Raw genomic sequence first — 25,868 nt, 5'->3', positions numbered from 1 at the left:
GATACAAAATTAGGAAATGCTGTTTTTCTTATTAATGACAACAATATATCAGGCAGCCATACCCAACAATAGCATCTGTGAAAGGGAAGGATGGAGTAGAGAAAGTCACATTTGTGACAAAGGCAAAAAGAGCCATGCAAAATTAAAATTAAAATATAAAACCCAGATGTGGTGTGAATAGTGGACAGGTGAGCCTTGAAATCTTGTCAAACTAATGTGGCCATGTAGTGGATGGACACTTAGAGAGCTGCGTGCCCTAGGGACTGAGAGCTGAACTATTTTTAGTTCCACAAGTAGAGGCATTGTGTCTCAGAACAGATAGTCTTTTCTTCCAGAACTTTAATAAGACCGCACCTGGCATAGGGTGTTCAGTTCTGGAAGAGCACCACATGATGTAAAAAAAAAAAAAAAAAAAAAAAAAAAAAAAAAGTCTTATATGTAAGATTTCAGGCTTTCTTTTTCTAGAAAGTAATGTAGCCACTTTTTTTTAAAGTAATTCCTAGCAGTATATTGGCTGTTTTTATTAATTTGGTTCATCCTTGAGAGTATGAATAAAATGGAAAAACTGGATGCCTAATAAGCACCCCAAAATGAACACATTTAAATCTAAGCTCTGGTGGCCTCCCTGATACCTCCACTGAAACCTGCCCTTTCCTCAGTCTTCCTGGCCTTGGTTCTTGGATTCCATCCCTCTAGTTACCCAGGCTTTGGAATAATCCTAGACTTCATTGTTTTTCTCAAACCCCAAATCCCATATATCAGCAAATCTTGGTGGTTCTAGTTTCAAAACAGATCCAGAATCTAACCATGTCTCACAGTCTCCACTGCTACCACACTGATCAGCAGGATCCCTCTGATCACGTCACTTCTCAAAAGTCTCCAGTGGCTTCCAAATCAGGGTGTCCAGGTCAATATGATGCAGTGTGGCACTTCATACCTCTTAGATCACATCTTCTACACCTGCCTTGCCCACTCAACTCAACCATACTAACACGCCAGGTAGAATCTGGTTATGTCTTTATAGATGCAATTCCCTGTTCTTAGAATTCTCTCACCCAGATATCCACATTGTTCACTCCCTCAGGTCTTTAGTCCAAAATCATCTCTGTAGTGAGGCATTTCCTGACTGGGAAGGGAAACTGCAGCCCACATTCATGCCCCGGGCCTTCTCCCCTCTCCCTGTTTTATCTTTCTTCATTGTCCTTCTTATCAGCCAACACACTATATATTTTGCTTATTTATTCATTGTTTGTCTCTCCCTTGGTATACACAACTAGAATATGCATTTCTGTTGTTTGCCTTTGTCTGTTTCATTCCCACACCTAGAACCATGCCAATTGCACAGAAGGGGCTCTGTAAATATTTGCTTGGAAAGCTGAATGCAACTGGATGCCTGTTGCTAACGTTCATAATCAAAATACTTGATCAGAGTGAGCAAATTCTAAAAAGTATCTAAGTTCAAATCCAAAGGGCAAATCTATGGCAGAGCTAGGAATAATTTCAAAGTAACTTCCTTTGTCCATACAATGCAAGTACACTCCTTTCAGAGGCTAAATAGAGTTTCTATACTGGCATCATCTCTAGCTAAAATATTGATCTGAAATTTGTTTAATCAGAGGGAATATATTTACAGAAGCATGTAATAGCTAAGGTAAATAGGCTTTTAAAAATCTCAGAAATGGTCCAGACACAGTGGCTCACACCTGGAATCCCAGCAGTTTGGGAGGCTGAGGCAGGTGGATCACCTGAGGTCAGGAAGTTGAGACCAGCCTGGCCAATGTGGTGCAACCCCATCTCTACTAAAAATACAAAAATTACCTGGGTGTGATGGTGCATGCCTGTAACCCCAGCTATTTGGGACGCTGAGGCAGGAGAATCGCTTGAACCCGGGAGTCGGAGGTTGTGGTAAGCCAAGATTGTGTCACTGCACTCCAGCCTGGGCTGGAATCTCAAAAAAACAAAACAAAACAAAAAAACTCTCAGAAATATAGACAGCAAAGCTTGGAAAAGTGAATCTAGTGGAAAGAACACTCACTCACAAATTAGACAAGAGCTGATTGATCTGTGCTCACTTGTTCATCATTCGTAATACCCCTAGAATGTAGGAACTATTGTTTCTATATTCCTTATACAACCAGTGCAGACAAAGTAGGAATAATTTGCCCAAGGTCCAACATCTCTTCCTATATGCCCATCAATGACAGAGTGGATAAAGAAAATATGGTACACATATACCATGGACTACTATGCAGCCATAAAGAAAAATGAGATCATGTCTTTTGCAGGAACATGGGATGGATGGAGCTGGAGGTCATTATCTTTAGCAAACTAACCCAGGAACAGAAAACCAAATACGCATGTTCTCACTTATAAGTGGGAGCTAAATGATGAGAACTCATGAATAGAAAGAAGGAATCAACGGACACTGGGCCTACTTGAGGATGGAGGGTGGGAGGAAGTAGAGGAGCAAAAAAAATAACCACTGGGTAATAGGCTTAGTACCTGGGTAACAAAATAGTCTGTACAACAAATCCCCATGACATGCGTTTATTATCTACATAACAAAACTGCACATGTTCCGCTAAATGTGAAATAAAAGTAAAGAAAAACAAACCCCACAGATAATAGGATATACCCAGGCAGGCCTGGATCCAAAGCCCATGTTCTCATGCACTAGGTAGGATCCTCAAACTTTTTGCTCTCAGAAACCCCTTACACTCCTAAAAGGTATTGAGGACCCCAAAGAGCTTTATATGTAATATACCTCTTAATATTTACTGTATTCAAACTTTAAGAAGTTTAAAAATACTTATTCACTCAAAAATAACAATAAACTCCTATGTTAACATAAATAGCACATTTTTAAGAGAAATAATTATGTTCTCCAAAATAAAGCATTTGGTATACAGAGTAGTGCTGTTTTACATTTAACATCTGTATTACTAGAAGACAGCTTGATGATCATATCTGCTCTGCCTTCAATCTATTGTGATATGTGATTTTGATTGAAGTAGATGAAGAAGATCCAGCTTCACATAGAGACATAATTGGAACAGAGGGGAACTGTTTAGCAGCTTTTTTAGATCATTGTAGCTGTTCTTCTTTAATAGTACACAAAACTTGAAAAGTGATATTTCATAAAGGTTAGTTGTAATGTGGTATCTAAAACCATATTAATGAACTTTCCATACCCAGAATCCATGGGTCCATTTTGTATTTTCAGCAGTTCTTTTACCCATGCATGATTTTTAAACATTATACAATGGAGATTTGGAGGCTCTTGGTTCACTGAGCTTTACAAATCTTCACCCCTCCCAACCAATTTTTTTTTAAACCAGTCTGTTAACGTCAACACTACTCTCATTTTAAAAGGGCATCAAGAACTAGGAAGCTGACAAGCTCATAGTAGCAGTTCCAAGTTTTCCAAAATTCTAATTTTTACTTGAAAGCTCTCATGATATTATTGGCAACAATTACTTCTGGGGTATCATCCCAGAGGCCTTTATGATAATTGACCTATCATATATTTCCAGGCATTAGTTTCCAGTTGCAGTTATCTTTTTATCTTCTGAAACTTTTTCTGTGTGAGTGTATTTATAAGAAATCCTTGGCTGGGCCTGGTGGCTCATACCTGTAATCTCAGCACTTTGGGAGACCGAGGCTAGAGGAGCCCAGGAGTTAGAGATCAACCTAGGCAACATGAAGAAACCCTGTCTCTACAAAAAAAAAAAAATGCAAAAGCAAATTAGCCAGATGTAGTGGTGCACCCCTGTGGTCCCAGCTACTTGGTAATCTGAGAGGTGGGAGGATCACCTGAGCCTGGGAGGTGGAGGTTGCAGTGAGCCAGGATTGCACCACTGTACTCTAACCTGGGTGACACAGTGAGATCCTGCCTCAAAAAAAAAAAAAAAAAAAAAAAAAAGTCATATATCTAGGGAAAAAGCTAGTTCGACTTACACAGTTAACATCACTAATAAAACATTATTTTGCTAAAGCACTGACAGCTTTACTCCCCATTGCTTTTGAGTCATCATTACAAATATCGACACAATTTTAAAAAGGTAAATAACATCTTAGTGTTAGTATGAGAATAGTTTTGATGAACTGTCCCCTGAAAAGGCCTGCAGACTACACTTCGAGAACTGTTGCACTATGCTAAACCATCTCTCAAACCCATGCCTTATCTCTTACAAATTTTGCCGCTTTACCTTCTCTAAGTCTCATTGCCCCACCAGTAAAATGCAGATATTAATATATAACTCTGATCTTGCAAAATAATCATTTGTTAAGCCCTAGCAAAGCATGTGGCAGACAGAAAGTGCTTGAAAAATGGTCACCGTCATGACCACTGTCCAAACCCCTGGCAAGTTACTGGCAAAGCTAGGGCCCAAAGTCATGTTTCCTCATTTCTGCCCAGAGCCTTCACTGCTACATCACACCAGCAGGAGCAGAACAGTTCCCAATATGGCTGCTGTTAAAACAAGGAGCTAAGAAGCTGATACAGTTGATTCAGCAGTCTTTCTGGTTAAAGTCCTGGATGATAACTTGAAACAGTTAAATGGTTCTGTGTTTGGGTCATGAATTTGCTATGTGCTAGCTGTGTGACCTTGTGCAAGCTCTCTGAGCCTCAGGTCTCTCCACCATAACATTGGATAACAACAGTACCTACCTTAGGAGGTTGCTGTGAGAATTAAATGAGATAATGGACAGATATCTATCTAGTACTGGCCCAGATGAAATGTTCAAATCATGGCTAGCTGCTCACTATGATGATAATAATGACTACTGTTATTATCTTCATAGCTCAATACCTTTCCTCGGGGAAACCTTTTCCAGCCGTCTAATGAAGGCACCTATTTTAAGATCTCATAGCACCTGTACCCCTTCTTCGTTAGATTTACTACAGCTGCAAAATTGTAATATATGATTATTTGATTAAAGTTTGTCATACATACTAGGCTCCAAGCTCAATAAAGACAGGCACAGGGTCTGTCTGCTTACTATTTTATCCCCAACATCTGGCATATTGCCCAGCACAAAGCAGGTTTCAATAAATACCTATTAAAGGAAAAATAAAATAATTAATTTACTAGATTGGCAAAGCATAGCTTTACTTCATTATATAATTTATCTGAACTTCCTCCAGCACTTGTCACTCAAAGTGATCTGTGGACCAGTAACAGTACCCTAACCCGGAAGCTTGTTGGAAATGCAGAATATACAGACCAACGGAGTCAAAGTGTGCATTTTAACAAAATCCCAGGTAATTCATATGCTCATTAGAGTTTCAGAAGTACTAACCCTTGACTGCTCTTCACTAATGTTAAGAGAATGAGAGAGAGGGAGAAAGGAAGAGAAAGAAAAAGAAAGAAAGAAAACCATCAAATTTTCTGAGTAAAACAGCACTCACTTCCAAAATTCCAGGTCTCATTCTATTCCTAATACAAATACTAGTACAAACATTACCATTTCTAAAAACCAGCTGCATTTTTTTCTCAGCCCCGGCCAGGCTGCTCTTATTTTCTATTCACATATGATTATTTTCCAGAGACTATTTTGGCCTCAGTTGAATAATTTATTTCAGAAACTTTACATCCAAAAATATTCTCTGGAGGAGACAGAAACACCATCTGTGCCTCATCCTAGAAAAACAGCCCCAACCCATAAAGTAGGGGTGTCATTTTAGAGTTGCAAAATTTGAATTCCTGTTTGTCCACCACAACCTCAGAAAGAAGAGAGAAAAATACAGCAAAACCCCTTCTCCTATTATAACACCAAACCAGTGCTCCAACAGCCCAAAAAGATTTATAAAAATATGCAAGTTATCCTTTTGACCCTTGGAAAAATTATAGTCTAGCTTTCTAATGAAAAAGTTATTATTTTTAGGATTTATTCCCATGTGTGAATGGTAAAGCACATCTATCATTGGATAATAACATACAAGAACTTCAAGAGTTCTGAAGAATGGTTCATTTTCCTGTGTTCTATCTTACATAATCTGTGGGGCCTGACTTCAAAATTCCCTTTGCTGCAGTGTCCTCTCCTCCAAAGGGTAAAAATGTGCCTGGCCAGAAGCAAAACACTTCACTGGATTGGGTGCTCCCTCCCATCACTGCATTAGCCTGGTAAGACCTGAGTCGGAGAGTTGATGATGAGCAAATGGCACTTGAATTTATTGCTGCACATTCTCCCACAGCTTCTTGCTTGCCTGGGACTCTTGTTTCTCTGACTCTCTTCCTTCCATCTCCTACAGATGTGGGAAATACCTGCTTTGAGAAATAAAGCTGCTGAATCTATAGAATTAGCCTCCATAGAATCAACTCCTATGTGGGTGTCCCCTATGGTCATGGAGCTCCCACCCATAACTTTTTACGTGCGTTCTCGTTCTCCCAGGGTCACAGGCATAGACATTTGTTGAGAAGATCATGATGGGAGTTAGGGTACAAGATAGAGACCCAAACTGAAATCAGAGCTGTCCTGATGGTCTAGTCTAAGCAGGTGAGCCAAGGGGCCCAAGGGGCCTTTTCTCCATCTGTAGACACATCAAACAGAGTATCACTGATTGGTTGGAAGAAGGCAGTTACCAGCCACCTCATTGTCATGTAAAGAAATTGGACTTTGGAATCACATACCTCAGAATTTGAATCCTGGCTCTTATGCTTGCTAGCTATGCTTCCTTAGCAAAATTGCATTTAAAATCTGAGCCAGGTTTTCCTCATTAAAAAACAAAAATAGGTGTATAATATCCCTTCATGGGGTTTTGTATAGATTAAAGGAGATTCTGTGACATAATGCATGTGGCATGCAGGCACCTCTCAAGGAGGGTTGGTTGTCCTTCCTCTCCCCTTTTCACTTCTCTGCTGAGGGTACCATGATATATTTTCCTGGCCCCTGAAAATGCTGATTGGAAAAGAAAAGAAGAAATGGGGGGGAGCACAGGAAAAGCAGAAAAGGAAAAGAAGAAACTTCGAGCTAGTACTTATCTGCAAGAACGACTTAAAAAAACTTGACTGTCAAAGTAGCTATTGTCCTTGAAGTAGTGTTTAAAGAGATTTTCTTTTCAACATAAAATCTACCATAGGCTTGTTTACTATTTAATGTTTTCCTCATTATCTCCCCAATAATTTGAGCATTATTCACATTTTAAAAGCCAGGGTTGCCTCTCCTACATAATTCGATTGAAATAAACTCTCTTTTCTGGTAGCCAGACGTGTCACTATTGGTCCTAACCAGAGTTCAAGAAGAGGATGACCGTAGCTCACAGTCAAAGCTTTGAGTCTTGCTCCAGTGGCACTGGGGCCCGTCCTAATAAGCCACCTCCTTGCCATCACACTCAGGCTGCTTTATCAGAGAAACAAGGTCAAGAAGAGGGAAACACTTGGAAAGATTGATGGGGAGCCAGAAAAGGAGGCTTAATCCATGGAGTTCTTGGCGCCAGTCATCACAGACAATCTCTAAATTGTAGCCAAGAGAGAATACCAGTCTCAAGATGTCTGTCGGCCTTGCTTCTACAGAGAGTGGTGTTTCAGAAACTAAAAGTCTAAGCTGACAGGAAGGGAATCCTCCTACAGTCCTTTGGTGCACTGTTGATGAATGAAGTTGGTTTGCCTGGTGAGGGCAAGAGGGGTGAGCTATGTAGACTGAAAAACAAAATGGAAAGTTAAGTGTAGTTTAGCAGCTACAAGAATCATCCACAGGTTATTATAGATGCTCGCTGACTTTGGCATCATTCTATTCCAGAAGTCCTAACCATCTGGAATGTTACACTAGTTAAAACATTTCTGTGAACACTTCAGTTGTTTTAGTATGATCACACCACCGCCAGCAGGCTCATCATACTTTAATTTTATCAAAAAATAGCAAGACCTGTTGATTTACATAACTTTTCATCCTGAGCCACAGTTTAGTCTCCTTCTAGGTTTTCTAACCTGGTGGCTTAAACCTATGGCTGGACATTGGAATCACCTGGGGATCCCATGCCCAAGCCATTACTCATGTTAATTATTAATGTATCTGACTCTTTTGGGGCAAGACACGGGCATCAGGATTTGTTTTTAAAGCTTCCCAGGTGATTCTCATGTGAAACCAAGTTTGCAAACCAGAGTCATAGTTTAAAGATGCTGAGAGTGGATGGGGGAGTGAACAGACCTAATACAAACAAGAAATAACTCAGGCAGCATTCTCAATATTGATCACCCTCTTACTGGGCAAATTAGGGAGGCAATACAAAAGTTATCTGCACCTTTTGGCATGTTTTATGAAACATTTTATGTAAAGTCAGATTTGCTTAGGGTGAGTGACAAGTTCTACAAGAAGTATAGTATATCTGTCCAGAACTCTGATCTTTTAAAAAAAACTTTTATACTTATGCCCACGTTCTCTGTATCAGGCACAATACAAGTTGCTGAGGATGCGATGATGATGATGATGATGAAACATGGAGGTAAATACTATTAGCATTTCCCTGTGATGCATGAGATTTGAAGAGGTTTAATAATTTGCCCGGCTGGGCGCGGTGGCTCAAGCCTGTAATCCCAGCACTTTGGGAGGCCGAGACGGGTGGATCACGAGGTCAGGAGATCGAGACCATCCTGGCTAACACAGTGAAACCCCGTCTCTACTAAAAATACAAAAACTAGCCGGGCGAGGTGGCGGGCGCCTGTAGTCCCAGCTACTCGGGAGGCTGAGGCAGGAGAATGGCATAAACCCGGGGGGCGGAGCTTGCAGTGAGCTGAGATCTGGCCACTGCACTCCAGTCTGGGCGACAGAGCGAGACTCCGCCTCAAAAAAAAAAAAAAAAAAAACAAATAATTTGCCCAAGGTTACACAGCTAGTATATGTCAGTGGGGGAGGCTTTAAGCCAGGGATTTGAAATCTCACTTGGCATGCAATGATGACTTAGGCAAATATGGCACTGTCCCACTTTTTAATCAGACTTTATTATTCTATTTTGGCATACCAGAATTAATCCAGTGGTAGGCCTGTGATATTTTGTATAAAATATTTGCTGAATTAGATATTTTCTCACCCTCTCAGCCTAGTATGGAAAACAGATACATACATGATGATTATAACATATCAATGGATGCCCAAAGTATTGTCAGAGGAGAAATAAAGGGGCAGTTAATTCTGCTTAAGCAGAGAGGATGGTGTCAGAGGAGGCTTACAAATAGGAGGGTGTTTTTTGAAAGGTGTTAAAGACTGAGTAGGAGTCAGCCAGATACAGAAGGAGGAAGGATGCTGAATGGAAAGACCAAATACACAAGAAAGAAAGTGAGAGGCACACTGGAGAAATGATCAGCCTGTATCAGTCGTAAACTAAGTGTACATTGGAATCGCTTGGAGGCTTGTTATAAACACAGGTTGCTGGGCCAAATCTCTGAGGCTTCAGATTTAGTAGGGCTGTGTGAGACTGAGAATTTGCATTTCTAATGAATTCTCAGGTTCAGCTGATGCTTCTTGTCCAGGGACCCACTTTGTTGGGAGCCTCTAGTGTACATGAGCATCATCTGGAAAGCCCCACAGCTTTGGTGTGTATGAGAGGCATGCCAACATCAGCAAGACTTGCACCAAAAGCAAATTCCCCGAAGAGATGAGGATCTCCTTTTCCTGCAAGGAGTGGAGGTTAAATTTTACTGTTGGTTTTGGGAGCAATTCATACTGAAGCTGTCCAGTGAGAGGAAATGGAAAAACCACAACTTGGGACTGAAACAAGGGAAACTGGGATTTTATCGCATCTCTGCCCCATCAGTGCCCCTATTCACAGGCTAGTGGGGCCTGAGGCTAAGGAGTTGAAACACACTAGCTCTTTGTTGAACCACTGAGTGTTTGTGGCACTTTTTGTAGGGAAGATGGCATTTTTCACAGTTCTTCCTCTATTTTTGGCCCGGTGGGTGCTGACTACAGGTGAGTTTCTGTGTTAATCACCAAAGTGATCTGTTGACCATCAGTGGCCAGCCATGAGGGATGAGGGGATGTGTCGAGAATGTTTTCATGCAGAGAATGAAGAGGGTAGAGGAATGTCAGGCTAAGTTGGGTGGGACTGGGACAGATGACTCCCTTGTGAAATTTTTTTTTCCCCGCTTCTAACTCAATTACCATGCTTTGCTTCTCTCATTTTCCAGGATAGAAAAACCTAGGATGCATCTGCCATTGTTCTCCAAACCCTTTAAATGGGATGAGCAACTTGGAAAGGTCAGCCTCCAAGAATGCTATCTATTTCCCTCTCTCCACCCCACCCACCTAGGATAGACAAAAGCAGATCTGGAGGTCATATTTGTCCAATGATTGAGAAGCAAGTGGCATCTAGCTCCAATACGCTCTGTCTTCACTGGATTGCTTTGCCAGCTGACGGCCATCAGCTGTGTGTGTTACATTCCAGACAGGGACCCCTCTAAGCCCCACTATAACTGCCAGGGAGTAACATAGGAGAGTGGGAATTGCCTGCCAGAGGCAGGGAAAGGAAACAAAATCATGAAGTTTGGATTCTATTTCCAGCTTTGTTTTCTTCATAATGCAGTTCCCCATGACTCCACTGCAATCTTCTGGAATACTTCTAGAAACCCACTCAGTAGTCTGTGGAGTTACTTGGCCAATATGGTCATGAAGATAGTCACATTTGAAGGTTTTAATTTTCCTGCTGTTGAGCAGGAAGCAGGGAGACAAAATCATCACCTAAAAGGCAAATATTCCCTAACACAGGGTGAGCATGGTACTGGGGTTTGCACTGGAGGCCTGTGCTCCATTTCTCTGGAGGATGGGATCTTTACTATCAGGATTATTGATGAGACTCTGGCTTCCTTTCCAGAGATGAAGTATTTTTGTCATCATGTCTATTATCCCTCACAAGAACCCAATTAGAAGAGATTGCCTCAACAGAGGAGGCTGATTAAATTCACAGATTTATTGCAATACCACTTTGGGAGTTGTGGAAAATCAGTTTCACTGCTAAGCTGCCTTCCTTTTAAAAAAAAAAAAATCAAGCTGTGAGCCTGCACCTTGAATTATCCATCTATAACAGATCACAAAATACCCATAACTTTGCAAGCAGCTTACTCTTCCCCAGAGAGGCTCAGAATGCTTCTTCCAGGCTCATAGTACCTCCCCAAGGGGCAGGTGATGGATTCTATGTTCATGAGACACAAGGGGAAATTTTGACCCAGCAGTAGGGTAGAGAAGACAGAGGCCTGTTGCCTGTTGACTAAGGAAAAAAGTCAAGCTTTTAAAGAATTAGAGTTAGTTACATTCAGAAGTCTTACAAGGACTCTAGACTGAGCCTGGGTATTAATTCAGTTCATAATAGGGCAATATTTCAATTCATAGTTTACATATAGGGGGTGAATATTCAGTATGTGCAAAATCGCAGCAAGGTTTGGGTGTGAGAGGACACCTGGGTAGAGATTACAGAAGCATAATTACTAACTTGGCTGGACATTATCTTGAGTGTAAAAAAAAGGCAAGGACTAGGGACCTTTACCTCTTAAAGAGTATAGTGACTCAGGCAAGAGACATTGCGGGTGTGTGGGTTTTGTCTTCAGAGCATCCCTCCGGAGAGCTGCATGTTGTCAGAGTTAAGGGCTTTGTGAAATTATGCTGGAAAGCAGAAATGACCAAACATAGATTCTTACATTTGCTATTTTGTCTCACACCTGGAGACGGGTCAAAAAAAAGACTTTCCTTTGCAAAGTTTGCAACCAACTTGGGCAAGGAGTCTTTGTTTTAGTTGGGTCCCAGAAAAGCTGCTGTCAAGTAGCAATGATATAAGTGTAATCTGATTCTCCATAGAAATGAGGACTGTACTGATGCTGCAATCAATCCTGTCCCCAAACCTCATGCCCTAAAGTTACAGGAGCAGCCACAAGCACCACTTTCAAACTTCTAATTTTCTATTCAAGACAGTTCCTTTTCCCCCAAAGTCTTCTGTTTCTTTAAAGCAGCATTTCCCAAACTGTTTTTAGCAGAATCTTAACCTCCCAGGGTGTTCTGGAGGAAAAAACAAGGTTTCATGGAGATAAATTTTGCATAGTACTGTATGCTCTATACCCCTTGGTTCAAGATCCTTACTAACATACTAAAGATAAGAGCTAACTCTCAATGAAAATCTACCTGAAGTCAAACACTAAGTACTTTTTATACGTTTTATGTCATTACATCTTCAAAAAATAATACTCTGAGAAACGTATTAATTTATCCCATTTTACACATGTGGAAATTGAGGTTTGGCGTGGTTAATTGAGTTGTCCAGTTAAAAGTAAAAAGGCAAAAGGTGGAGCCAGGTTTGAAATCTACTCTCATTTGACTTGGGATGAAATCTACATCCCAAGTCTGTGCTCTTAATCTCTAAGCTTTATCTTCTTCCCACTAACTATACAGACACTTTCTTATATTGCTGTTAATGTCTTTTTCATTACTGCTTCTTTACACAAATGAGTCCATTCCTAACTGTAGCAGTTAGTCATCTTTTGTTTATCTTTTATTTTATTTTTTCATGTCATTACATGGGCCAGCTCAGTATCATTTTAGGTAGTAGCTTCCCTTAACATCAGGTGTTTCCATTCCTATCTTATTTGGCCTTCGTGTAACCGCTTCAAGCACGCTTTAGTGGATTTTCATCTGTATCTTCGACAGTTTATGGATAAACAGAGATGTAAGGAAGACAGGATGTGACTGAGTTTATTTACCCTGCCTTTGGCAAAGGAGGCTTTGTTCAGTAAATGAAAGTCAGTAAAAAGTAAAAGTAGGATAAAAAGTGATGCCAAGGGTATATAGCTAGTTCTCCATGTTATGTAGGATATGGATTTCTTCCACTATTGAGGTATTTGTAACTAGTAGATAAGTCATTTTATTGGAAGTGAGAGGTAGGATAAGGAGAGGGAGAGAGAGAAAGTGATTTTGTAACCTTCAGTTTTATCTGAAAGTAATTGTTCACTAAACTTGGAAACCGTGTTGACCACTAATGACCTTACAAAGCATATACTTGCTCAGGAAATGGGCTGTTTGAGAGGGGATAAGAGAAGAACGTGAGTTATTAGCAGTAGCCCTGTCTCAGCAGGGGCAGGGCCAAAAGGAAAAGGTACTAGAAGTGCTATCTGTGGTTCCATTAGACTGCACACGGTTCCTAATCTCCCCCATCATGCTTGACCCTAACTAAGTCAGCTTCCTTCTACAGCTCTGTGTTCTTTGTGTTTTTTCACAGCCCACATATGATAAGATTGACCCTCTCCTTCCCTCCTTGATCAGTCGGGACTAATTTAATGAGCATCTACACTGTCCTTCATATGCAGGCCAAATGTCCTGTGTGGCTTGCATCATGTTTGAGGAAGTGTTTTGTGGCTGAGACTGTGCTTAATGCTCTCTAGGGATGACTGATCTGCTTCCATCTTCCCAACGGTCTTACCACGTAGAGCCTGTTATGAGCTGTGCTTTAGGAAAGAGTCCACTGAGTCTGAGAGAGGAGAAATGACCTGAAGGACACTCAGCTAGTAGGGCGTAAGCAGGGACACCAACCTCACTCCTTTGATTCTGAAGCCTGCACCCTTTATGACTATTGCATATCCCTGCCTCCCATGTTATACGATACGTGAGTGGGAGCTCCTCCACTGCCATTTCATTCTTCCTGCAGGGTATTTTGTTTTAGAAATGTTTAAAAAAAAGGAAAAAAGGAAAAAAAAAATGTTTGACTCACGTATTAAGAGCAAATGTTATTACTAACTAGGTAAGTGGGACCTCCAGTGCTGCTAGGAAAAAACTAAATCAATCAGGAAATCATTAATTTTGGAGGAAACACTAATTATAGGACTATACATTCGGGGTAAAATTGCCAAGAACACCAATGTTGCCTGCAGCCCGAGTAGACTTTCTCGAGTTTTAGGCTGTGATTGAGATACTAGAATTCACTTTTATTTCTCTAGCTTTGCAAAAGGTACTTGGAACTGGTCTGAAATGTCATTTAATTCTCTCAGTGCATACAGTAAGCCACCTTTTAAAACACAGGTAATCTCTCATAATTAGGAAAATACCCATAAAGGAGGGGATGAGGGGTGGGGACAACTATACTGCCGTTTTTTTTGTTTGTTCATTTGTTTTGTTTTGTGTTTTTGAGACAGGATCTCCCTCTGTCACCCAGGCTGAAGTGCAGTGGCACAATCATGGCTCACTACAGGCTCTAGCTCCTGGGCTCAAGCAATCCTCCCACCGCAGGCTCCTAAGTAGCTGGGACTACAGGCACACACTACCATTTCCAGCTAATTTTTGTATTTTTTAAGGAGACAGGGTTTTGCCATGTTACCCAGGCTGGTCTCAAACTCCTGGGCTCAAGTGATCCACCTGCCTCGGCCTCCCAAAGTGCTGGGACTACAGGCATTGAGCCACTGCACCTGGACTATACCACTTCCTTACATTAAACACTTTGAAAATTAAGCAGGAGCTAAGCAGCAACAGAAAGAAATGAACTATTGAGCCACACAAAGTCATGGAGGAAAGTTCAATGTATATGCTATGTGAAAGACATCCATCTAAAAAGGCTATGTACTGTAGGACTCCCAACTACCTCACATGCTGAAAAAGGCAAAACTGGAGACAGTAAAAAGATCAGTGGTTCCCTGGGGAATGGGAGGGAGGGATGAACAGGAGGAACACAGGAGATTTTTAGGGCGGTGAGATTCTTCTGTATTGTATTATAATGGAGGATACAGGTTATCATATATTTGACAAAACCCATAGAATGTGAACCGTAATATAAACTGTGCACTTCAGTTAATATCATATAGCTGTTGGCTCATCAACTGTAGCAAATGTATGGAAACAGAGTTGAAAGGGGTGAGAGCGAAGATGGGAACTCTGTACTTTCTCTTCAATTTTTCTCTGAACCTATAACTGCTCAAAAAATAAAAGTCTTAGTTAAAAAAAAAAAAAAAAAAAGCTGAAGAGAAGCACATTATTTCTCAGCATCATAGCATCCCTCTAGATGATGGTCTCCTTGTTGTGGGAGAAAGATCCTCTCAACACATTATAACAACTCAATGCTCTGATTGTGACAACCAAGGAATATACGAAAGGCCAATTTAAACATTTCAGTGGGTTTGAAGGACAAAGCGACTTTGTGTCACAATAGAATTCATCCCTTGGAACTTGGAGATGGCAGGAGATAAAACAATACTCTTTATCACCGGCAGATTAACTGGCAAGGACATGTTCTTTCTGTTTATCCTATAGGCTCCAAAGGACAATGAGCCTTTTGTCTTTACACCTGTTGCGGAGAAGGAGCATAGGACAGAAGTGTGGTGGGGTTTATGTGAGGCCATGCAGTTCAGGTTTCTTACCTGCATCTCTGATGGTACACCCTATTTCATAAAGGAACTTGGAGACTGAGGGAAAGGAGCAGGTCCAGGTGTTGCTTGAGGAGAAAGTGAAAATATACAAATCCTTGTTGGAGAGAACTATAGCAAAGTTGCGTCATGCTTCGGCTTTCAGCCAGACATTTGAGTTTCTTGGGGGTCTTTCTCTTCCTTATCCTCAGCTTCTCACTCAGCACATGGTAAAGGCTGGACAGAGGCTTGCTGAATGAATGAACCTCGAGGACTTTGCTGTAAGAAAAAGAGTGCAGAAAAGTGATTTGTCAAAAGTGACACTAGGTTTATCCGGCTGTTTCACTAAAGTTTCCAAATACCCATTTTTTGGTGGAACTGTGTGCGTTGATGGCTTCCTTCATTCTAAACCCTTGCTTGTAATGGAATCTGTTGGTTTTGACTGGCTTCTTCAGGAACAAACCCTCTAATTTCCTTTGGGGTAGCCAGCCTTTCCCCTATTCTTAGTATGGGAAGTCGGAACTTAATAATTCCTTTTAACACTTCCTTTTTTCCCTGGAGAGCTGCTTGATTTGCATCTGTTCAGCTGTATCATCCCAAGGGGATACGGTCTGTGGCCTCAGCTCAGCCAGTCAGAGCACTGTTTCCCTTTGCTGTCAGTAGGATCAGAGAAGGACACATATCTCAAGTTAGACCCATGAGAATTCCACCTGAGGTTTTGCTGGACTGATGTGAAATGTTATGTTTTGGCCGGGATTAATAAATTGGTAAAACACAAGCCTAGAGTTCTGAAACCAGCCAAGCCTAAAGTCAACACATTTCCTGGACCCTTGAAGAATATCAGCCACTAAATTCCTAGGACTTCAATTGCCTTACAACAAATTATAATTTACCAATGTGTCCATTTATTCTCCCTTTTATTGAAATTCTAAGTCTCCACTGTTCTTTTACATGCTGATGTCCTTCAGATTAGAATTTAGGAGGAAAATTCTGACTGGGAGGTGGTCTGTCCAGAGCCCCAACTACTCTCTGGTCTAATCGCACCTCCAAATGGACAAAGAGAACATCTGAAATGGAGAGCCCTAGAAATACCACTTCCAAATTCCAATGAAAGGCAGAAGTATTTGCTGAACATCTCACTACACCATGAATTCAAAAAAAATTGTGGCTTAGACAAAGTTGGCATGGGGTAGAGTCCTGCTGAATAGATTGAGACATCAGAGAATGGGCCCTTGGGCCACGCCTGGCACACGCTCCGAGGACATGGCCTGATGCCATGGCTCCCCCTCTGTCTCAATGCTCCATTAACACCTGGAGTGGAACTCAGGAGCTAGAGCAGGTTGCACTTGAAAAATAACCTCAGCATCATGGATGGGCTTGAAAAATGAAGAGCAATGTTCTGCATCTCTTGACCCCACTCTAGCCATTAAATCTAGTAAGAACTAACACCTATTGTGTGTTGCTGGACCAGGCAAGGTACTGAGTACTTTTCTGGCATCAGCCCCTCTAACCCCCATCACAACCCTGTGTGATATAAGTCAAATGGGGCCTAGAAAACTTACAGAGCTTCCCTGGATAACTCAGCGGGGCTCAGACCAAGTAGAATGACCCAGGTGCTCAATCACAATATTGACTGTTCTTTGTAGCAAAGAATAAGAATGGTGCCTGGATCACGGCTTTAAAACTGAAAATTAATGTTACAACTGGGAAGAAGCCTCAACATCACTTAGCATGATGGAAAAGCTGAGGTACAGGGAATGACATGACTTCCCCAAAGTCACACAGCAAGTGAAAGCACGGGGTGATGAAATTTGGTCCTGGTCCACCAATTCTTTCTCAGCAAACACCCTGTTGTTTTAGGATATATGCACACCACACCACATACAGGCATCACCAGTATAGATGCACAGATATCAAAGTTCTAAAATATTTCCAGACCAGTTAGCAAACTGCACTGTCCAGAGACTATCTCCCTCTCCCTTCAGGATTCCTGACCTCCCCACAATTAATCAATTAAAGGGTTAAGGTTTAGCATCACAGGGGGCCCCCAGGACCCTGCTCCATCCCAATGACCAGCATCCATTCTGAGTAGTCAACACCTCTGCTGTTTCAATGAAGTGTTTTTAATATGAGTCCTTTACTAATATAAAAGCCAGCACAGATTATGGGAACGTCATGGGTGAATTGCAGGACACATCTCAGTCATTAACATTATTATCTCAAATATAGACAAAAGTTGATCATGCTAACTGTGCCCAAGACAACAGGGAGAGGCCAGAATGGGGAAAGTTCATCTCTGGCATTCAGGGATCTGGAAGCCTTTCCCTCCTCTTCCAGACAGCATTCAAGGGTACTAGGTTAAGAGATGCCCTCCCTGCAGAGAGGAAAAGTTCAGGGTGTCTGAGTTGTCTATGGGAGGCAAGATAGGTCTTGCCTCTCTCACCTTCCCTGTTTCTTTCTGGATGGCAGCCTCAAGCCACGGGAGCTAAACTGACAGCTGGGAAATACAAGGACAGGAAAGCTTGCCAGACACAGGGACAGGCAGGCCAAGGCTCCTTTCAAAGTCAGCGGGAAGCAGAAACACATCAGCTCTGCCAGTGACTAGAGACCAAAAAGGACCAGTGGAGCCACACTTTCTGACTCTTCTCAGTGGCAGAGATGGATAAGTGAATTGCTTATGGAAGAGAGGCCCTAATGCATATCTTGCCCACCATGAGTCAAGTGTGCCCTGCTAGTCAGTCTGAAACCACCTAGATCCTAATGGCCTGCCTTCATAAGATGATGGTATATTGGTCAGTTTTCACAGTGCTATAAAGAACTACCTGAGACTGAGTAACTTATGAAGAAAAGAGGTTGAATTGACTCATAGTACTGCAGGCTTAACAGGAAGCATGACTAGAAGGTCTCAGGAAACTTACAATCATGGCAGAGGGCAAAGGGGAAAGAAATGCATCTTAACATCTTACCATAGCAGCAGGAGAGAGAGCGAAGGGGGAAGTGCCACACACTTTTAAAACATCAGATCTTGTGAGAACTCACTATCATGAGAACAGCAAAGGGGAAATCCACCCTGGTGGACCAATCATCTCCCACCAGGCCTCTCCCCCAACATTGAGAATTACAATTCAACATGCGATTTGGGTGGAGACACAGAGTCAAAACATATGAGACAGTTTGCAGAGGCCTGACTGAGATTATTGCTGTCTTAAGACCCTGAGTATTGTGGTGTTACAATGGATAATGTTACAAAGCAATGGATAAGGTGATGCCTTTATTTGCATTTAGCTTTATGATTGTATTGGAACTACACTGTATTTATTACAGGATAATGAGAATAGAATCAATGCAGACTTAATAAATGTACGTCATATAAGGGATAAAGTTTTCCAGTGGTTTAAATAGAGAAACGTGATAGGAAAATGGCTCATCACACCCAACTCAGTGTTTCAGATGGGCTGATCTCAAATGAATCTATTTTTTCTAAGTGAGCATCTATATTTTTTAAATTGATACATGGTATTTGTACATGTTTATGGGCTACATGTGATGTTTTGTTACAGGTATATAGTGTATAGTGATCAAATCAGGGTATTTAGCACTATCCATCACCTCAAGTAGTTACCATTTCTTTGCACTGGGAATATTTCAAGTCCTCTCTTCTAGATATTTATTTTGAAATATACAATAGATTGTTATTAACTGTAGTTACCCTATTCCGCTATTGAACATTAGGCCATATTCCCTCTATCTAACTGTATGTTTGTACCCATTAACCAGTCTCTCCTCATCCCTCCCTCAACCCCCACACCCTTCCCAGCCTCTGGTATTTGTCATGGTAGTCTCTGCCTTCAAAGGAATTTTTGTTCAGTCAAAACCATGCTCATAGCCTGGCGCAGTGGCTCACGCCTGTAATCCCAGCACTTTGGGAGGCCGAGGCAGCTGGATCACTTGATGTCAGGAGTTTGATACCAGCCTGGCCAACATGTAAAACTCTGTCTCTATGAAAAATACAAAAATTAGCCAGGCATGCTGATATGCACCTGTAATCCCAGCTACTGGGGAGGCTGAGGCAGGAGAATCACTTGAACCTGGGATGTGGAGGTTCCAGTGAGCCAGATCATGCCAGTGCACTCCAGCCTGGGTGACAAAGCAAGACTTCGTCTCAAAAACAACAACAACAACAAAACCACCATGCTCATGCAGCAAACAGCTACTAGGTTTCAGCAAAACAACTTTGCAACTACATTTAACAAATGCAGTCATTTTTTATTTTTTTGGTTTTGTGTTGCTTTAATTTTTCCTCTGATTCAATATGACCTTTTTAATTGTTTACATCTAGTTTTATATGTATACATTTAGGTAACATAAAATGATTCAAGTCAACACCAGAGACTACAATTATTTTTTCTTTAAATGAAATCTTAAGTTTGAGAATCAGTAAGGGAAGCTCTTAAGAAAGGCATAGGTATCTGTAACATACTAGCATCTCATTAACCACTGTTAAATGAAGCACTATTCATCCTAGAACATTCTTCATAATTGCCTACATATGAAGCAGTTCAATTGTACATCTTGGGGTTAGTGTATGCGCATTTAAGTCTCCCAGTTTAAGCCTTGTTTGAAATCCCTGTTAATGACAATGGTTTTCTAAGAATGTTAGTACATAGAGCTCTACTTTTTTGATTGACAGTCATTTATTCCTCCTGTTTACCAGTTGATGGTTTATTACCACAATAACAATACAGGTTAAGCATCCCTAATCTAAAAACCCAAAATCTGAAATGCTCCTAAATCCAAAGCTTTTGAGCATCATGATGACACCACAAATGGAAAATTCCACACCTGACCTCATGTGATGGGTCCCAGTCAAAACAAAGTGAAAGCTTTCTTTCATGCACAAAAATATTTAAAGTATTACATAAAATTACCTGCTACACGTATAGGGCATACATGAAATATAAATTCATACAAATATGAACTTATATATGACAATATTCCAAAATCAAAACCCACAACACTTCTGTTCCCAAGCATTTGGATAAGGGATACTCAGCCTGTAATACCAATTATTTATTGTAGTATTGAAATACTTCACAAATATGGTGTTAAACATTTTATTTATGTTATTTCATTTAACCCACACAATTTACTCAATGACTTAAGTAAAACTGCCATTTTACAGAGACTTAGAAGGATTGTCATTTGTCCAAAGTTAACATAACTGGAAATGAAGGAGCTGAGATTGAACCCAGATATGTCTTCCTTTATCAACTCAGTTTTTTAACTTCTTTAAATTTTCTCGATTGTCCTTACTTTCTGAGTTTACCGTATTTCCATAAAGCTAAGCTGTCGTCAGTTGTAAGACAGTCCATTGTGTATGTGCCAATACAATGAGCACAGGCTGACAAACTATAACACTGAGCTTTATCATTAGAATTTTTATTTCATATTGATCAAAAGTGCTCTATTTAATTAACAGTCCTAGTGATATATATACATATATATATATATATATATATATATATATATATATTATCTAACATTACGTCTGTGCACATGAAAAAAAGAAAAGCAGAGGAGTCCAGCTTTTCTTAATCATTTTTTAGATCAAGTTCACCAGTGTCTGTCTTTTCATAGTATCATTCTCCATGTCAGCAAGGGCACTGATGGTGTAGTGTTTCTTAAAAGAATGTTCCATTTTTGGATCTAAAGTTTTCTTCCAATCTGCTGCCATTCTTTGCACAGGTTTTGATATGTGTGTGCAGGCAAAGTCAACACTTCTCATTTAAATATACAAAATACACATCTTGGAGTCAATGAAATACGGTATTATTATGCTTACTGTAGACTATGTTAAAAAAATCAACCATCCACAAATGTAAGGAGTATTTTACAATGTTTTGGTTACACTGGGCACCTAGATCTAATATCATATTTTAGCCTGCTAAGAATCATTAGAATGTATTTATGTTCCTTTACTTACATTATCTCCATTTATTGAATGCTTATGATATATTGGTCTAGAGTCTTTGCACGTATTTACTCATTAAACTGAAGGAAAAGCTACATTGTCCCATTGAAGAAAATAAGGTCAGAGAGTTTAGATAACATGTTTAAAATCACATTGCTTCTTAAGTGGCAAAGCTACAATTTGACTTCAATCTCTCTAACACCAAACTCCATTCTACTAACTACCACATGACGCTACAATGCACATAAACACACACATTATTAGTGTCAGAATTGGCAGCTGATATTAATGGTCCTTATTATATGCTATGTAATAAGCTACTTCTATTTCCCTTAGCCTTCCTTCTGCCTGCATGTGAGTATATAAAGTATTATGAATATGAATTCTTATTGACTCCTGTCCCCAAGGCCAAATATGAACAGTAACCCTCAGGGACTGATCTGGAGGTAATGGGCCAGTATTTCCTGCATCCTGGCAATGTATCACTCCCTTGACCATCTTGCTTTAAAGGTTTCTTGGAATTATCTATAAAAATGACCATAGTCCTGGCTGTTTTATAGTACCCTTACAGAAGATAGGTCCATGCATTCCCTTTTTTAAACAAACGATCAGAAAATTTCATTTTGGCAATCATTTTATAGGAAATTCACATTGGTTTCTTTACATGTTTATGACCCATAATATGAAAGGAAAATGTGCGGTTGTTTTATGTTGAACCCAAAGCAAAAGATTTCATTACTTAGCTGCCGTGCAATATAGCCATACTTAGGTCATTATTTTACCTTTAAAATAAGAAAAATAAATTTCAGAGGAACCCTGACTTCATTTTATAGTCTGGAAGTCAATGGCACAAATAGTTAGCATTACTCCTAAACTTCTTGCTATGGAAATAATGAATCTAGGAACTACTTTGAAAAGTCAAGTGAAACAGCTTTTATAATGTTAGCTCATGGATTTGGGAAACCTTTATTTAAAGGCTCCTCACATGGTAGCTGTGAGGAGTGTCTTTTAATAATTCAGTCCAGATGTTTAGAAACAAGAACAGGATATCTGTCATTTCTAGAGCCTGTAAATCAGACTTGGTTGGAGAGATGTCAGCTTCATCTGTGAAGACTTTGAGATACCGTGAACAAATGTCTAGCCAAATGGGATGCGTCATTTAGGAAGATTTGCATGTTCTTTCTCCCAAGTGCCCAAGTCTCAGTGTCTGTCACTACTATCTCCTTAGCTGCCTATACAGAAAATTATTCTCGATATTCCCCTCTTATTTGATCCCTATATCCAATTGATCTTTGAGTCTTACCAATTCCACCTCTTCGATAACTCCCTAATCTGCCTACATCTCTCCATCCTGACTGTCAATACTCACAGTCACCACCATGGCTCACCTGGACAACTGACCCAGCTTCTACCTCATCTAACTGATGCTTTCTGCCTCTGGTCCTGTTTTTTGTGAAGGGAAAAATCTAATTATATCACTCCCTGGCTTAAACTCTTCAGTGACTTCCTGCAGCTCTCAAAATAAGGCCCAAAGAGTATCATATATTGTCCAAGGCTCCTAATGATGAGGCCCCTGTCAAATTCCCAAGCCGCATTTCTCTCCCTTTTCACTCCCATGTTTCCCTGCTCCAGTGAAATGGAACAACTTTTAGCAACTCAAATATTCTACCTTCAAGTTCTTATGCATGGGGTTTCCCTGCCTAAAATATCTGTCTGTTTGAAGTGCAAGGTTAGCTTTTACATCCTCTTAGGATGACTTCGGCCATTCCCAGGCTGGTTTCATGCCCCCTGCCATGTGCTCTTACTTCTTTATGATTATCCTATCACTTCATGGATTCTACTATAATTACCCACATTTGTGCCTCCCCTACCAGCCATAAATTTCTTGAGAGAAGAAGCAGTCTTTTACTCACTGTCATATGACAGGGCAGTGATTTCCATACTGTGTACAGCACTGATGGTACAGAGAATGATCTCACAGATACTCTCTTTAAAGCTTTTTAAAATTGTTCTACTTTTTGAAATACATACTTTCTCTTTATAACAAGCTTGTTTTCTTCAAGAACCTCAGATGCACAGATTTGGATTAACTACAATACTTATTCCATGACACAGCCGTTATTGGTCCTTTCCTCACCCACTTGTATTTATTTTGCTAGTTATTTTATACCGTAATCAGTATCCCTAAACTCACCATGCAAGAGAAAAGCTAAGATCTTCACAGTCGTGGACATTATTCATCTATCAATACCACACCTGTTCTGTCCTTTTGCATCCCTCTATCTGACCCTGTGTGCCATGCTCACCATTCTCCTGCCTTCTTTTTAAATTTTTTAATTGCCTCTATATTTATCTCTAAGCTTTTTTTCCTTATGTTTGGTCGTTTTAAACTTTATAAAAAGGGTATCATGCTTACACAATATTTAGGAACTTTTTTCACTTAATATATTGCTGATAGTATCCATATAGTTGATGTTGCTGCAGGTCATTTGGTTTGATTGCCATATTTCATCCCATTTATGAATATACTACAGTTTACGCACCCACTCGCCGATCGATGAGCACCTGGGTTATCTATAGGCTTTTGCTGCTGTGAGCAGCAGTGCTCTGAACACTCGTGTGCATCTCTCCTGAGTGTGTGCAAGCTTTTCAACGGGGTAGAACTGCTGGGTCAGAGAGTATGGGAATAATGGATAATGGATATGGAGAGGGGATAATGGGTATGGATAATGCCAAACTCGAATCCAATGGGATGGCACCAACTTATACTCCTACCAGTAACAAATATGAAATCCTGTGGTTCTACATCCTTTCCCATATGTGGCATTGTCAGCATTTTACATTTGGGCTTCTCAAGTATCTATAAAATGGTATCTCATCTAATCTGGATTTGTATTTTCCTCATCACTAATAATACTAAAAATTTATTTATGCATCTATTGCATATGTGTATTTATCTCTTCTGTGAAAGGCCTATTTCTGTTTTGTGCCCATTTTTCTTTTGACTTGTTTGTGCTACTCTTACTGATTTTTAGTCACTTTAACATATTTTGATTCGAATTATTTGTAGATTGTGTGTACCTACTGCAGATTATCTTGTTGCAGTCTGCAATTTACCTTTCAGTATCTTTAAGTTTTCATAATGAATAAAAGTTCTTACTATACACATTTATCAATGTTTTCTCTTATAGTTAACTGTTCTTTGTATCTCCCTAAAGAAATATTTCCCAACTAGTATTGGTTTTCTTTTTATAAGAGTAATATAGCATTTGCTTTAAAACTACATTTGAGTAAAAATGAGACATTTTAAAGAAAAACTGAAATGCTCCAAATTATACACAGTATATAGCACAATTCATAATAGTGATGTGTAAATAATTGAAGTTTGGGAGACATTAACCATGTTCTCAAAATAGCATAAATTTATATTGAATAAATGAGCTCAGTTATTCATGCAGTAATTCAATTAACATATGTTTCAAATGATTCTCTCAGAGTTTCTATGTTTGAGACCTCCAGCTGGATCCTCTAGAAATGTTTGCTAAAACTATTTGAAGACACTCATCTAAGAGGGGTGTGTGTGTGTATGTGTGTGTGTGTGTGTGTGTGTGTAACTGTGTGTATGTATAGAAGATACAAAAGTAATAGAAGAGAAGCAAAGAGCTAGGTGAAACCTTAAGAATGCTCGTTTTATGGTACATATGTGAAAACCAAACCTAGGCTTGTCCAAGTTCAGGAACAGGTTGCACACCAGAGTGGGATTAGAGTATTGCTTAGTCATCAGCTCCCAGCATCTCCCCTGGTGAACTTCAGCCATAAGGATATGCTTCTCAGAGTGAGCAGGAAGTCTTTGCATTTATCAGCACTGATGGCTTAGTTTGCATGTTTTTCCCCTCTCTTTCCAAATCAAAAAATATGCAATTCCTAGTCCTTTGCATTAAACTCCATACCTCACATATGACATTCAACAATACCAAAGTAGACTTTTCCATAATATGGCAGTAAGTGAAATTTCGCAGCTCCTTAACTCATGAAGTAGGTTGTGGTGGAGGTGTCTGTATTTCAGCTGCTTTTGAACTAGAACCTACTGCTGTCCACACATCTTTAAGGTGCTAGGCACATCATAGGCATTCAGCCAGAACTTGCTGGAATAAACTAAGATACTCTGTGGAAACAGGCAAACTAATAAGAACATTCACCCTCCAAGTTGTTTAAACAGATGGTTTATTTTTGAAAGACAAAAAAAAAAATGTGTAAAAGAAACTAAAATTAGGGTTGATCTCAGCTGATCCTCATGGTGCTAGGGAAATGGTGTTTTGGGCCAGCTGTCATGTGATTAGAGTGGGCCATTTTTCTCCTTTTTCTAAGATTATATTTTGGGGACATTTTGGTACTGGCTTTTCTTTACTGACTCATTTGAAAGAGACTTATACATATATTGTAAACTCTATGTCTGGAGCTAAAGAAAGGAAAGAAATAGAATAAAATGCTTCTCTATCTTAAAAGCTATCCATGACCTCAAGTCCACCCCAAATGGACCTGCCCATCTGTTTCTTTTTCTCTCTTTAGCTCTTACACAGGACAAGGCAGGA

At 40.1% G+C, this 25,868-nt stretch overlaps 1 protein-coding gene across 3 annotated transcripts in view; it reads right to left on the bottom strand.

Moving 5' to 3' along the window:
• Positions 1-25,868, bottom strand: part of LOC117083092 — a 358,101-nt gene that overhangs the window by 220,656 nt on the left and 111,577 nt on the right. The window contains exon 2 of one of the 3 annotated variants that reach the window (XM_033210356.1): positions 15,068-15,584. The exons of the other annotated variants lie outside the window; for them this stretch is intronic. Coding sequence (XP_033066247.1) covers positions 15,347-15,584 — 238 coding nt within the window. The 3' untranslated portion in view covers positions 15,068-15,346. Of the gene's footprint in view, positions 1-15,067; positions 15,585-25,868 lie in introns of those variants that run through there. 3 annotated transcript variants of the gene reach the window in all.

Source organism: Trachypithecus francoisi, unplaced genomic scaffold, assembly GCF_009764315.1.
Source record: "Trachypithecus francoisi isolate TF-2019V2 unplaced genomic scaffold, Tfra_2.0 Lachesis_group0, whole genome shotgun sequence".
In the NCBI taxonomy this organism is placed as follows: Eukaryota; Metazoa; Chordata; class Mammalia; order Primates; family Cercopithecidae; genus Trachypithecus; species Trachypithecus francoisi.
The sequence above is the reverse complement of the archived record's forward strand: the minus strand, read 5'-3'. Positions and strand labels throughout refer to the sequence as shown.